This window comes from Sorex araneus, chromosome X (genome assembly GCF_027595985.1).
Source record: "Sorex araneus isolate mSorAra2 chromosome X, mSorAra2.pri, whole genome shotgun sequence".
In the NCBI taxonomy this organism is placed as follows: domain Eukaryota; kingdom Metazoa; phylum Chordata; class Mammalia; order Eulipotyphla; family Soricidae; genus Sorex; species Sorex araneus.
In genome coordinates, this window is record NC_073313.1 from 165,001,383 (window position 1) to 165,016,774 (window position 15,392).

The window sequence follows — 15,392 nt, forward strand, 5'->3', positions numbered from 1 at the left end:
CCATTGAGCCAAGGACATGGAACACCGTCACGGGAAATCCATGGCCTGGAAAGAATGTTCTGGCAAGGTGCACACTAGCAAATTCCTGGGGGGGCGGAGGGGGCAGGGAGGGAGGAGGTGGGTCTGGAGTCATCAGAGGAGGAAGGAGGGGGTGGGCCTGGCTTCATCAGAGGAGCAAGGAGGGTGGGCCTGGCTCCATCAGAGGAAGGAGTGTGGGCCTGGCTCCATCAGAGGAAGGAGGGTGGGCCTGGTTTCATCAGAGGAGCAAGGAGGGGTGGGCCTGGCTTCATCAGAGGAGCAAGAAGGGGTGGGCTTGGATTCATCAGAGGAAGGAGGGTGGGCCTGGCTTCATCAGAGGAAGGAGGGTGGGCCTGGCTTCATCAGAGGACCGAGCGGAAGTGTCTCAGGTGCCAGCCTGGCCTGTGTTTCTCTCCGGGAGTTGGGGGGACCCTGGGGGGTGCCCACCCTCGCTTCCAGGCCCGCGAAGGTCAGGCCGGAGCTTGCTGGGAGCCTCCCAGCCCGCGCTGCCGCCGGCTCCTTCCAGGGCGGCACCATGGCAACAGCCCTGCCCTGCCACCTTGTTTGTGTCACCTGGGGGCCGGCGGGACCCGGGGAGCAGAAGGCGGGTTCCCCGGGCTGGAAGATGACTTCATGTTTGCTAGGCCCTGCCGGGAGCCAGCCCCGCGCTGCGGTTCCGACGGGGCTCGCCGGGTGGGACATGAGGCCCCGCTATGATCTGGGGGTGCAGTGCCCACTGGCTGTCGAACTGCTTCATGTAGGTAGAAGCCCTTCCTCGGTGTGCGGGGGAGCCGGCTCGCATTGGGGTCGGGGTGGGAGCGTTTTCCTGGGGGACGGGGGGCGGGGGGCTCCCGCCTTGCCCGCGCCTGTCCGCCCATCCCCAGACGGAACGGGAAGACTCACCCGCTTGGGTGCCGCCTCTTGGGAAAAGGGGATGGGAACCACGAGTGTGTGTGTGTGTGTGTGTGTGTGTGTGTGTGTGTGTGTGTGTGTGTGTGTAAGCAGCGTCTCCAGCCTCCAGCAGGCTACTCAGCCCTGGGAGATGGAATCTGGAGGGAACCGCGAGTGTGTGTGTGTGTGTGTGTGTGTGTGTGTGTGTGTGTGTGTGTGTGTATGTATGTGTGTGTGTGTGTAAGCAGCGTCTTCAGCCTCCAGCAGGCTACTCAGCCCTGGGAGATGGAATCTGGAGGGAACCACAGTGTGTGTGTGTGTGTGTGTGTGTGTGTGTGTGTGTGTGTGTGTGTGTGTGTGTGTGTGTGTGTGTGTGTGTGTGTGTGTGTGTGTGTAAGCAGCGTCTCCAGACTCCGGCAGGCCACTCGGCCCTGGGAGATGTAATCTGGAGGGAACCACGAGACTGTGTGTGTGTGTGTGTGTGTGTGTGTGTGTGTGTGTATGTGTGTGTAAGCAGCGTCTCCAGCCTCCGGCAGGCTACTCAGCCCTGGGAGACGTATCTGGAGCGAGCGTCGGGTAAGGGTGGGGGGTCGGGTAAGGGTGGGGGGATTCCCCCAGCCCCTGGTTCCTCGGCGCTGCTGTGCTATGTTGTCACGTTTGTCCCACAAAACAGGAAAAAAAGCAAGTAAATGCATGGTTGGGTCTTTCCAGGAGGCAACTGACAGTGCCCCTTTCAAGTGCTCTTTTAGCGGTGGGGGTGCAAACTTGACTTTGGACCTCTGTGTGTGTGTGTGTGTGTGTGTGCTTGCGCACGTGTGTGTGTAAAATCTTGTTGCTTCAGCCATCTCTGACTGCGGGGAGTTCCAGCTCTGTGCGGACAGTAAGGGGTGAGTGAGCTCCGTCTCCAGTGCTCAGTCTGGAATCCCGTCTCATGTAGCCAACAGAACGGGTGGCCGTGCCTTTGCAGGTCTCTCTGTTTTTTTTTCCCAGAAAATGACCAATGCTGCTGCTTCCGTGTTTCTTTGCAGAAACATTTTTTTTTTCTTTCTGGGTCCCACCCAGCGATGCTCAGGGCTGACTCCTGGCTCTGCACTCAGGAATTACTCCTGGCAGTGCTCGGGGGACTCTATGGGATGCTGGGATCGAACCCGGGTCGGCCACATGCCAGGCAAAGGCCCTCCCCGCTGCGCTGTCGCTCCGGCCCCCAGAAACAAATGTTCTTATCCGAGATTTTCCTTCTGATCCCGGTTCTGGACACTTCCGCCTGAGATGGGAGGAATGTGACGTTGGTGTCGCGGGTGGTGAATCCTGAATACTGGAATGACGGAAACTGTGCCGGCTGGGCTCACCAGCACTGGGCCCCGGACCTCCCCTCAGGACGGGTGGGAAGTTTCAGCTTAGGGGACGCTTGGAGGAGGGATTGGACACCCCCCCTCCACCCCGTCAGCAGTGGGGAGGGGGCGCCAGCCGTCAAACTACTCACGTGGGCTGAGCCCCGAGCCTCTAGCTGAGAGTTGGAACTTGGCTGACACTGCTTCAAAACATATTTTAAAATGTGTTTTCGGGGCTGGAGTGATAGACAGCGGGTAGGCCTTGCATGCGGCCGACCCGGGTTCGAATCCCAGCATCCCATAGGGTCCCCTGAGCACCACCAGGAGTAATTCCTGAGTGCAGAGCCAGGAGTAACCCCTGTGCATTGCCGGGTGTGACCCAAAAAGCAAAAATAAAATAAAATGTGTTTTCAAGTCGGGGGCCACTCCCGGCGGTGCCTGGGACTTCCTCCAGGCTCTGTGCTCGGGAATCACCCCCGGCGGGGCTCAGGGGACCCTCTGGGATGCCAAATCTTGGGTCTTCGGGTCTGGGTCGACCGCAGGCAAGGCAAGAATGAAACTCTGGCATTTTCTACAGTAGTAACAAACGCGCACTGGATGAATGCATGTTCCTAGTGTAGCAACACGGGGATGGAACGGAAAGCGTGTTTGAGAAAGTCTTGCACATTGAGCTGGGAACTGGGGTGTTTTTGTAAGGCCCCGATATTTGCCTTTCACTCTGGTGTGTGTGTGTGTGTGTGTGTGTGTGTGTGTGTGTATACACTACCAAATCAAGAGAAAAACAGACTGAGGATCTAAACCAGCTATTTTCACTGATAGAAAAAAAAAACCTTTTCGGGCTGGAGCAATAGCACAGCAGGGAGGGCGTTTGCCTTGCATGTGGCCAACCCGGGTTCGATTCCCAGCATCCCATAGGGTTCCCTGAGCACTGCCAGGAGTGATTCCTGAGTGCAGAGCCAGGAGTGACCCCTGAGCATCACCAGGTGTGGCCCAAAAAGAAAAAAAAATTGTGAGGGGGGGGGCTAGAGCTATAGTACAGCGGGGAGGGCATTTGCCTTGCACGTGGCTGACCCAGGTTCGATTCCCAGTGTCCCATAGAGTCCCCCGAGCACCGCCAGGAGTGATTCCTGAGTGCAGAGCCAGGAGTCAGCCCTGAGCATCACCGGATGTGGCCCAAAAAAAGCAAAAAGCAAAAAAAAAAAAAAAAAGCTGTGGCATAGGGGTCGGGGGCCGTGGAGGAAAGAGCCTCTCGCTGGACAGTATCTGTGTCTAAAAGAATGTGTCAGAGGTGATCTTGTACCTCACACGTGGCCCCAGGCCCCGGGAAATGAGACCCTGACGGTAGTTGCAGTAAAGCTGAGAGCTTCCTTGAGATCAGGAGGGCTGGAGTGTGTCTTTGTTACTTTCTGAAACAGAGTAACAGTTTGTGCCACGCCAGCCTGGTCTCCCACCCACCCACCCACTCCTCGTTGCTCCTGGTTCTTCCTGGTGCCGGGGATCGAACCCGGGACCTCTCTGCAGGCTCAGCCACTGAGCTGCCCCCTAAGCCCCTCGGTGGCTATGCGAGTCGCTCCTACGGGAGACGGGAGGCCCAGCCCGTTCCCGTGGCTTGAAAGCCTACAGTGGGGGCTGGAGTGATAGCACAGCGGGGAGGGTGTTTGCCTTGAATGCGACCGACCCGGGTTCGATTCCCAGCATCCTGAGCACTGCCAGGGGTGGTTCCTGAGTGCATGAGCCAGGAGTAACCCCTGAGCATCGCCGGGTGGGACCCAAAAAGCAAAAAAAAAAAAAAAAAAAAAAAAAAAGCCGAGAGTGAGCTCACGTGCAGTGAACGTCCTCGTGTCTGCCCATCCAGTTGAGCGGGTCCCCTGTCCCCCGTCCGAGTCAGGCGCTGTGTGTCTGGAGACGTTTCCATACCCCGGTGGCGGCTCCCCCACCCGCTCCCGCCCTTGGCCAAAGTGACGCCATCTTTCCCGCCCGTTCCCCCTCGCAGGGCCCGGGGGCTGCCCAAGCTCAAAGAGTCCCGCTCGCACGAGTCCCTCCTGAACCCCTGCAGCGCCGTGGAGTGTCTGGACCTGGGCCGGGGCGAGCCCGTGGCCGTGAAGCCGCTTCACAGCAGCATCCTGGGCCAGGACTTCTGCTTCGAGGTAAGGGGACGCGCAGAGGGCCGGCAGGGTGGGGGGGCCTGGCCCCGTGGTTCGGGTGCTTTGTCACTGTGGCCGCCCGCGACGTGGTCATCGCAGCCCTGCTTCCCTGTCCGGGAATCACCTGCTTCCAGGGAAGGGAAGGGGGCTGGGGAGGTGCTGAGTCACGGTGGGAATGCGGTGAGGGGTGGGGGGGTCGGGGGACACCCACATCGCCTTGGAGCCAAGTCTGTTTCCCATTCTGTAGGCGTCCTGAGTGTCCCCGAAGTTGCAGTCACAGCAATAAATTATTCAATTGCCGTGACAACTTTCAGTTGCAAGAAATACATACCCCACTCCGTGACTATTTCTCTCTCTCTCTCCCTCTCTCTCTCTCCCCCTCTCTCTCTCCCTCTCCCTCTCTCCCTCTCCCTCTCTCTCCCTCCCTCTCTCCCTCCCTCTCTCCCTCCCTCTCTCTCTCTCTCTCTCTCTCTCTCTCTCTCTCTCTCTCTCTCTCTCTCTCTCTCTCTCTCTCTCTCTCTCTCTCTCTCTCGCTTTTTTGGGTCAAACCCGGTGATGCTCAGGGGTTACTCCTGGCCTGGTACTCAGGAATTATTCCTGATGTTTTGGGGATCAAGCAGTGGGATGCCGGGGCTTGAACCCAGGCCAGCTGCATGCAAGGCAAATGCCCTACCAGCTATACTATCGCTCTCCAGCCCCTACTATTTTACTCTCGAAACCCTAAAGCAACCCCCTCGCACACCTCCTTAGTGGGGTTTGGAAGAAATTGACCGAAAATCTTTTCGGCCCTGTCAGTGATAGCATACGATCGCGTCTTTTTTTATTTTTATTTTTATTTTTTGCTCAGGGGTTCCTCCTGGCTCTGCACTCAGGAATCCTGGCGGTGCTTAGGGGACCCTATGGGATGCTGGGAATCGAACCTGGGTTGGCCGCGTGCAAGGCCAACGCCCTCCCCGCTGTGCTACCGCTCCGGTCCCCATGATCATGTCTTATTTATTTTGGGGGAGTGGCCCCAGTGTGCGGTTCTCTATTCTCGCTCTTCAGAGTCTGGTGTGATCTTTTACCTCAGCACCCTCGTTCCCGTCGGCTCCCTTTTTCTCCCTGTGATGGGGAGAAGGTGCCGGGGATCGAACCCAGGACCTCTCTGCAGGCTCAGCCACTGAGCTGCCCCCTAAGCCCCTCAGTGGCTGTGCAAGTCGCTCCCACGGGAGACGGGAAGCCCAGCCCGTTCCTGTGGCTTAAGCCCAAGAGTGAGTTAAGGTGCAGTGAACCCGCGGGAGCCGTTTGAACGTTCTCGTATCTGCCGATCTCGGTCGAACGGGTCCCATCCCGTGTCCGAGTTGGGTGCTGTGTGTCCAGAGATGGTTCTGTGCTCAAGGATGACAGAAGTCGGTAATGTGGTCTGGTCACTAAGGACTGGGGTGAGCGGACTGCTTGCATGCCAGAAGAAAGTGTTTCCTGGGGCTGGAGCGGTAGCACAGCGGGGTGGGCGTTTGCCTTGCACGCGGCCAACCCCGGTTCGATCCCTGGCATCCCATAAGGTCCTCAGAGCACCGCCAGGAGTGATTCCTGAGTACAGAGCCAGGAGGAACCCCTGAGCATCGCCAGGTGGGACCCAAAAAGCTTCACTTGTATCACTTGTCATCCCGTTGATCTTCCATTTGCTCGAGCGGGCGCCACTAACGTCTCTGTTCATCCCTGTCACGTGCTAGTGTAGCCCAGTGGCATCTGCTCGCTCCAGGAACACGAGGAGCCTCAAACCGTTTGTTCAGGGTTTTGACTAAGAAGTCTGACCATCTCGTAGGTGGGCGGCCACTCGGTCTTTCGACGTCCCGTGGAATCCAGTCGGTCGCTGCTCTAGTCCAGCGGTCGTCTCTGAATCGCATGACGTGTCCGGCCCTATCTGATTTTCGACGCATCTGATGGGTTGAAAATTAGATGGGTCGAAAATCAGGCAACCCAAAGAGCAAAAGGCAGGGGAAGTAGCCGAGGGTGTATGGCCGGGGGCTTGGTCGTCCCAGCGCCAGCCGGGTGGCGGTCCTGCCGTTTCCTGCTGAGTCGTGCCGCGTGGGCGCCCGACTGCATTCCTCGCCTGACCTCTCGTCTTTCTGCCCCAGGTCACCTACCTGAGTGGGAGTAAGTGCTTCAGCTGTAATTCGGCCTCCGAGAGAGACAAGTGGATGGAAAACCTCCGCAGAACGGTGCAGCCCAATAAGGTAACGCTGGCTTGAGGGCCCTGGAGGCGTTTGTTTTGTTTCGGCGCACTCGGTCGGTAAGTGCAGTGGTGTGACCTGAACTTTGTTTGGGAGCTACCCCCTGTGGTGCTGGGGGCTACTCCTGGCTCTGTGCTCCGGGGTCACCCCAGCGGTGCTCAGGGGCCCACCTGTTGCTAGGGATCGAACCCGGGCCTCCTGCACACGAAGCCTGAGCTCTAGCCCATGTGACTCTCTCCCTGGTCCCAGTTCTTTTCTTTTTTAGAAATAGATGCAAGGTTTGTTCATTTATTTATTTTATTATTTCATTGTTTATTTATTAGTATTTTGTTTAGATTATTTATTATTAATAAATATTATTTTATTCATATACTTACATTTATTTTATGTATATGTATAATAATGAATATCATTAATGGATATTATTTTAAATATTATTATAAGTATTATTTTAAATATTATTTTATAATAATATAAATATAAAATAATTATAAAATTATTTATAATAATGAATCTTAATTAATTTGTTTTATTGTTTATTCAATAAATAATAAAACAAAACTTGCATCTGTTTTTAAAAAAATCGAAGCAAATCAAAGATCAACGGGATGACAAGTGATACAAGTGATACAATAAATAAATAAGATCCACACTCTTCCCACCTTCATTTTCTGCCTGGCTCAGAGCAGATGACTTCGACTTCGGCAAACATTAACTAACTTACTGACAGTAACCTTTTTTTTTTTTGGCTCTTTGGGTCACACCCAGCAATGCTCAGAGGTTACTCCTGGCTCTGCACTCAGAGATCACTCCTGGCGGTGCTCAGGGGATGCCGGGAATCGAACCCGGGTCGGCCACGTGCAAGGCAAACGCCCTCTGCGCTGTGCCTGGTCCCAGTTCTTTATCTTTACTAGAGTTTCTAAGACACACTTGCTTGTTACCCCATATTGCCAGTACCGTCAGGACTTGGCCAATGTGGATAAGAAAATGAGAGACAGGAAGTGACTAGCCTGGGCCAAAATCCGCAGCAGAAACAGGAGAAACAGGAGAGCTGGCTTCACTTGTGCCTCAAAGGGGGCCAGAGTGATACCACAGTGGGGAGTGTGTTTGCCTTGCACAAAGGCCTGGATTCGATCCCCGGCATCCTCTAGGGTCCCCCGAGCACCGCCAGGAGAGATTCCTGAGTACAGAGCCAGGAGTCAGCCCTGAGCATTGCCAGGTGTGGCCCTCAAGCAAAAGACAGAACAAAATTCATTAAAAAATATTAAGACAAGGGGCTGGAGCGATAGCACAGCGGGGAGGACATTTGCCTTGCATGTGGCCGACCCGGGTTCGATCCCCAGCATCACATAGGGTCCCCTGAGCACCACCAGGAGTGATTCCTGAATGCAGAGCCAGGTGCAACCCTTGAGCATCGCTGGGTGTGACCCAAAAAGCACCAAAAAACAAAAAAAGATTCAGGTAGAAGTTCAAAGCGATAGCACAGCGGGCCAGGCGTTTGCCTTGCACGCGGCCGACCCGGGTTCTATTCCCAGCATCCCATAGGGTCCCCTGAGCACCGCCAGGAGTAATTCCTGAGTGCAGAGCCAGGAGGAACCCCTGAGCATCACCCAATGTGACCCAAAAAAATTTTTTTTTTGGTCTAGATGATTTTTTTTTTTGGGGGGGGGAGTTTTGGGGGTCACACTGTTGATGCTCAGGGGTTACTCCAGGCTCATGCACTCAGGAATCACTCCTGGTGGTGCTCTGGGACCCTATGGGATGCTGGGAATCGAACCCGGGTCGGCCGCGTGCCAGGCAAACGCCCTCCCCGCTGTGCTATCGCTCCAGCCCCCAGATTCTCGGGGCAATCTCTGACCGCCGCCTGCCCGGCCGTCAGCTGTGTCGTTTCCCGCAGGACAATTGCCGCCGCGCCGAGAATGTCCTCCGCCTGTGGATCATCGAAGCCAAGGACCTGGCCCCAAAGAAGAAGTACTTCTGCGAACTGTGCCTTGACGACACCCTCTTCGCGCGCACGACCAGCAAGACCAAAGCGGACAACATCTTCTGGGGGGAGCACTTCGAGTTCTTCAGCCTCCCCCCGCTGCACAGCATCACGGTGCACATCTACAAGGACGTGGAGAAGAAGAAGAAGAAGGACAAGAACAACTACGTGGGGCTGGTCAACATCCCCACGGCCAGTGTGACGGGCCGCCAGTTCGTGGAGAAGTGGTACCCGGTGAGCACGCCCACGCTGAGCAAGGGCAAGGCGGCGGGGCCGTCCATCCGCATCAAGTCCCGCTTCCAGACCATCACCATCCTGCCCATGGAGCAGTACAAGGAGTTCGCCGAGTTCGTCACCAGCAACTACACCATGCTCTGCTGCGTCCTCGAGCCCGTCATCAGCGTGCGGAACAAAGAGGAGCTGGCCTGCGCCTTGGTGCACATCCTGCAGAGCACCGGCCGGGCCAAGGTGAGGGCGCGGGAGCGGGGGGCTGGGGGGGCTGGGGGTGCAGGGGGATTTGCTCGGGATCAAAGCCCCCGCCTCTTCCGGCCCAGTTAACCCGGGCGCTGTGGGAGGTGCAAAGTAGAGATGGGGCTGGAGCGAGAGCACAGCGGGGAGGGCGTTGGACTTGCACGCGTCCAACCGGGGTTCAATTCCCAGCATCCCATAGGGTCCCCTGAGCACCGCCAGGAGTGATTCCTGAGTGCAGAGCCAGGAGTAACCCCTGAGCATCACTGGGTGGGACCCAAAAAGAAAAAAAGGTTGGAGGACCAGAGTGATAGGACAGTGGGGAAGGTGTTAACCTTGCACACGGCCGACCCGGGTTCGATTCCCAGCATCCTGTAGGGTGCCCCGAGCAATGCCAGGAGTGACTCTTGAGTGCAGAGCCTGGAGGAACCCCTCTGAGCATTGCCGAGTGTGACCCAAAAAGAAAAAAAAAGAAAGAATTAAAATTGGAGAGGCTGGAGCGATCGCACAACAGGGAGGGCATTTGCCTTGCACGTGGCTGACCTGGGTTCGATTCCTCTACCCCTTCGGAGAGCCTGGCAAGCTACCGAGAGGATCTCGCCCGCACGGCAGAGCCTGGCAAGCTCCCCGTGGCGTATCCGAGATGCCAAACACAGTCACAACAAGTCTCACCAGGGAGACGTGACTGGTGCCCGCTCGAGCAAAATGATGAACAACAGGACGACAGTGATGACAGTGATACAGTGAAACAAATTGGAGAGGGAGGGGCCGGAGCGATAGCACAGTGGTTAGGGCGTTTGCCTTGCACTCGGCTGACCCGGGTTCGATCCCCGGCATCCCATATGGTCCCCCAAGCACTGCCAGGAGTGATTCCTGAATGTAAAGCCAGGAGTAACGCCTGAACATCGCTGGGTGAGACCCAAAAAGCAAAAAAAAAAAAAAAAAAAAAAGACCAAATTGGAGAGGGATGGTCTGCTTCGCCGCCCCCCCAAACCCCCCAAACAACAGAATTGGAAGGGCCCCCGTGAGCGTTTCTGAGACGAGAAGGGATAGGGATTCGAACCCGGAGAAGAGAGACGGGTGGGTACAGATGTTTGTTCATTTGTCCAGACCTGTTGGCATGAAGTGTCCGCAAGGCACAGTTGGGATTGGCTGGGCAGAACGGGAGGTGACACCTAGTCAGGCCTCTAGTTTAAGGTCCTGTGTTCCCAGGCAGTGGATCTCGAGGAGGTTGTGTCGTGTGTGTGTGTGTGTGTCTGTGTGTGTGTGTAACAACTTTTATTATTGAAAGAAATTTAGAGATTTGGAGCCGGAGGGATAATACAGCGGGGAGGGCGTTTGCCTGGCACGCGGCTGACCCGGGTTCGATCCCCGGCATCCCCTAGGGTCCCCTGAGCACCACCAGGATTGATTCCTGAGTGCAGGGCCAGGAGTCAGCCCTGAGCATCACCGGGTGTGATCCCAAACCCCCCCGCCAAAAAAAAAAAAAAAAAAGAAGGAAAGAAAGACATTTAGGGAAGAGTGAGGGAGGAGAAATAGATTTGTGTTCAGGAGAGAACTCGGGCTTCTCCCATGTTCCAAGTTCCAGGCCCGGGTTCCTCGTTCCTGGGGGAGGTATTCCAGCAGGCGCTCAGTCTAAATCGGGAATGCCAAGGGATGTGGGGTAATTGGAGGCGTTGCCCGGGGGCCTTAGCAGGAGCGCAGGATAATGGCACAGGAGAAACACTGGCTGTACAGAGTCCAGCCACTGTGGGTAAGAGGTCACGGCTGGCCTGGACAGTGTTGGACATGTGTTCTCTCCCTTCTGGGTCTGTTGGGCCTGGTGGAAGGTCCTCGAGCTCCCCAGAGTGTTCACAGCCCATGTGGTGTATTGAGAACCAAGCAGTAAAGAAAAAAATGTGGGGCCGGAGCCATAGCACAGCGGGGAGGGCGTTGGCCTTGCACGCGGCCGACCTGGGTTCGATCCCCAGCATCCCATAGGGTCCCCCGAGCACCGCCAGGAGTGATTCCTGAGTGCAGAGCCAGGAGTCAGCCCTGAGCATCGCCGGGTGGGACCCTAAAAGATAGAAAATGAAAAAGGAGAAAAAATTGCTCATCAGGTTCCTCCTCTTGATGAGAATCGCTCGGAGACTCAGCCGTTCCGCTGCCTGCCCGCTTTCCTCTTGATTGGCTCTGTTGGGTTTCGTCATTTCACAGCTCCTCATTTTGAGCTCTGGGGTAGTTGGAGTGTTGGAAAAGCTTGCAAGCCTGAGAATTTGAAGCCTCATCTTCGATTTTTCTTTTCCTTTCAGTCACTCAAGATTTGTGATAATGTGTAGGTTAAAAAAAAAAAAAACTTTGGGACTGGAGCAACAGTACAGCGGGTAGGGCAGTTTGTCTTGCATGTGATCAGCCCGTGTTCGATTCCCAGCATCCCATAGGGTCCCCCGAGCACCGCCAGGAGTAATTCCTAAGTGCAGAGACAGGAATCAGCCCTGAGCATCACTGGGTGTAGTCCCCAAACAGAAAAAAAACAAAATTCATTTAAAAAAAAAAAAAAAGATGAGGGACCGGAGCAATAGCACAGCAGGGAAGGCATTTGCCTTGCACGAGACTGACCCGGGTTCGATTCCCAGCATCCCATAGGTTCCCCAAGCACTGCCAGGAGTGATTCCTGAGTGCAGAGCCAGGAGTAATCCCTGTGCTTTGTTGGGTGTGACCCAAAAAGCAAAAGATAAACAAATAAATAAACTTTATTGGGGTGTACCTTGTGAATGACACGAGCACCTATTTAAAGTGGGGAAAGTCCATGAATGTTTGACAGCGTCCACACCCCTCCCGTACGCCACTAATGTAGCTGCCTCATGTGGCCCTAATGTCCCTGCGTCTCCTCCTGTCCTGCCTGTGAGTCCACAGTTCCTAACGCTGTGGAACTGGCCCCAAGACAACTCACCACTGCCTCAGTGCTTTGTTTGAAGTTCCCCCTGTGTTTGGGCTCTGGGGAGTTTCAGATGTCACCACAGACGTAATTTTCAAATCACACAGTCATGACACATTTCAGACTGAGCCCCCGTAAAGGCAAAACTTAGTATTAAAATGCAATGGAGGGGCTGGAGCAATAGCACAGCAGGGAGAGTGTCTGCCTGTCACGCAGCCGACCCGGGTTCAGTCCCCGGCATCCCATAGGGTCCCCCAAGCACCGCCAGGGGTGATTCCTGAGTACAGAGCCAGGAGTCAGCCCTGAGCATTGCCAAATGTGACCCAAAAAGCAAAAAACAAAACAAAACAAAACAAAAAGACAGATGAGGTGTGCAAGTCGAGAGAGCAGAACCCTCGGGGCTTATCCAAAGGCCACGCAAAATCTTGGTTTGCGGGGACCCACGTTTAGCACCCCTCGGGGTGACTCTTCCTGGCCCAGTGCTCAGGAGTGACCCCTAACGATGATGCCAGGGCTCAGCTGGGCTCTGCCGCTTGCAAGGCTCATGCTTCGGCTTAAACCCGGGGCTGGCTCTCGAGTCCCACATTGGAAACGCTTTGAAGGGAGTGTCACTGAGGGGCAGCAGCACCTGACATTTCATCCGGACTTTCTTCCCTTCCAGCCGGCTAGAGCTTTTGACTCTGCTTCCTGCAAACCCGTTAGTCATTTTAAGATTATTATTATTATCATTATATAGAATAATATATTATTATATGGGCTGGAGCACTAGCACAGTGGGTAGGACATTTGCCTTGCACGAAGCCGACCCGGGTTCAATTCCTCCGTCTCACTCAGAGAGCCCGGCAAGCTACCGAGAGTATCCCGCCCACACGGCAGAGCCTGGCAAGCTCCCCGTGGCATATTTGATATGCCAAAAACAGTCACAAGTCTCACAGTGGAGACGTTACTGGCGCCCGCTCGAGCAAATTGATGAGCAACAGGATGACAGTGATACAGTGATATATATTATATAAAAGAGAGACTATATATAAAACAAAGCTCCGGAAGCACGCAGCCACAAAGAGGCCATGCAACTTCTTATAGTCTAGCCCACTGATGTGCCTAAAGCAGTACACATGTGTTTAGTTTTAACATACTTTTTAACTTGCTCGTATTCTCTGATATACATTCTCTGTCCCTCTCAAAGAGCCCAGCAAGCTAACGAGAGTATCCCACCAGCACGGCAGAGCCTGGCAAGCTCCCTGTGGTGTATTCAATACACCAAATACAGTAACAATAACATGTCTCATTCCCCTGACCCTGAAAGAGCCTCAAATTATTGGGAAAGACGAGTAAGGAGAGTCTGCTAAAACCTCAAGGCTGGGACGGATGGAGACGTTACTGGTGCCCGCTTGAGCAAACTGATGGAACAACAGGATGACAGTGATACAGTGATGATGATGATGATGATGATGATGATGATGATGATGATGATGATGATGATGATGATGATGATTAGTGGTTTTGGGTCACACCCAGCGATGCTCAGAGCTGACTCCTGGCTCTGCACTCAGGGATTACTCCTGGTGGTGCTCGGGGGACCCCATAAGGTGTTGGGGATCAAACCCAGGTCGGCTGCATGCAAGGCCAACGCCCTACCTGCTGTGCTATTACTCCGGCCCCACCCAGAATCGACTTTTCTTCCCTCTGAGTCCTCTAGTGCTTTTGACTTTTCTTCCCACAAGCCCATTAGCCATTTTGACTTGTGTGTGTGTGTGTGTGTGAGAGACGCACGCACACGTGTCCGCTTCTTGAGTCATACTTTGCAATGCTCAGGGCTTCCTCCTGGCTCTGCACTCAGGAATCACTCCTGGCGGTGCTCCGGGGACCCTTTGGGATGCCGGGAATCGAACCCGGGTGCACCTCGTGCCAGGCCAACGCCCTCCCCGCTGTGCCATCACTCTGGCAACAACCAAAAATTGCCTTTTCTTCGCACTGAGCCCGTCAGCGCATCGGACCTTCCTTCCCCCGCGGCGGTCATTGCTCCCCCGGTGGCCGCTGCTCCCTGCCCTGACGGAACCTTCTCCCCCCAGGACTTCCTGACCGACCTGGTGATGTCGGAGGTGGACCGCTGCGGGGAGCACGACGTCCTCATCTTCAGGGAGAACACCATCGCCACCAAGTCCATCGAGGAGTACCTGAAGCTGGTGGGGCAGCAGTACCTGCACGACGCTCTGGGTATGAACACCCCCGTCTGTCCCTTCCCCTCCCCCCCTCCCGCGACAGACAGCCCCTCGGTTTGTCCCCTCACTCCCCCACGCGTGGCTTTCTCAGGCCCTGCTCCCCAGACGCCCCGGGTCCCCCTTCCGAGCCCCGCTGTCACCCTAGTGGCCGTCGCTCCCGAGAGGTCACCGTGGGAACGCGTGCCCGAGCCCAGAAGGCACCGTGGGCTGTGTGGTTCCGAGCCAGGGGCTGGACCCCAGACCCCGATTCCGGCCCTCCAGGCCCCCAGAGATTCTTTTATTTTTCTTTTTGGGTCCCACCCAGCGATGCTCAGGGGTTCCTCCTGGCTCTGCACTCAGGAATCACTCCCGGTGGTGCTCGGGGCGGGGGACCCTATGAGATGCCAGGGATCGAACCTGGGTCGGCCGAGTGCAAGGCCAGCACCCTCCCCGCTGTGCTATCGCTCCAGCCCTGACCCAGTGTTTCCCACCAGAATGCGCTTCTGGTCACAGGTTCTTGGGAGTGGGGTGATTCACTTGCCACCCGGCTCCACCTTGAATTTTAGGGGGCCACCACCCAGTGGGACTGGGGCGATAGCACAGCGGGGACGGTGTTTGCTTTGCACATGGCCGACCTGGGTTGGATTCCTCTGTCCCTCTCGGAGAGCCCAGCAAGCTACCGAGAGGATCCCGCCCGCACGGCAGAGCCTGGCAAGCTCCCCGTGGCGTATTCGAGATGCCAAACACAGCCACAACAAGTCTCACCCTGGAGACGTGACTGGCGCCCGCTCGAGCAAATCGATGAATAACGGGACGACAGTGCGGTGCTATCATCCAGTGAGGCTGGGTCCAGCTTCAGGATTCTTGGGAAGCGTCACCTCTGTCCCCTCTCTCCTGTCCGTTCGCCACAAGGATGGGGCCAACAGTCTCTCAAGGGGTCTGGGCGGGAGAGGGGCATTTCAGTAGCAGGGCTGGAGCACAGAGGAAACAGGTGAAAAGAACCACAGTGGTGGCTGGAGCAACAGAACAGCGGGGAGGGCATTTGCCTTGCAGGCGGCCGACCCAGGTTCAAATCCCAGTGTCCCATATGGTCCCCCAAGCACCGCCAGGAGTGATTCCTGAGTGCAGAGCCAGGAGTAGCCCCTGTGCATCGCCGGGTGGGACCCAAAAAGGGAAAAAAAAAAAAGGTCACTCAGAAACTTTACAAACGGGAGCTGGAGCAACA

General features: G+C 55.6%; 1 protein-coding gene across 4 annotated transcripts in view; it reads left to right on the top strand.

Annotated features, from left to right (window-relative positions):
- The window catches only part of RASAL2 (RAS protein activator like 2), a 247,788-nt gene that overhangs the window by 209,800 nt on the left and 22,596 nt on the right, over positions 1-15,392 (top strand). For all 4 annotated transcript variants that reach the window (XM_055121458.1, XM_055121461.1, XM_055121459.1 and 1 more), the window contains 4 exons: positions 4,234-4,387; positions 6,502-6,600; positions 8,495-9,049; positions 14,039-14,183. In XM_055121458.1, coding sequence (XP_054977433.1) covers positions 4,234-4,387; positions 6,502-6,600; positions 8,495-9,049; positions 14,039-14,183 — 953 coding nt within the window. The remainder of the gene's footprint in view (positions 1-4,233; positions 4,388-6,501; positions 6,601-8,494; positions 9,050-14,038; positions 14,184-15,392) is intronic.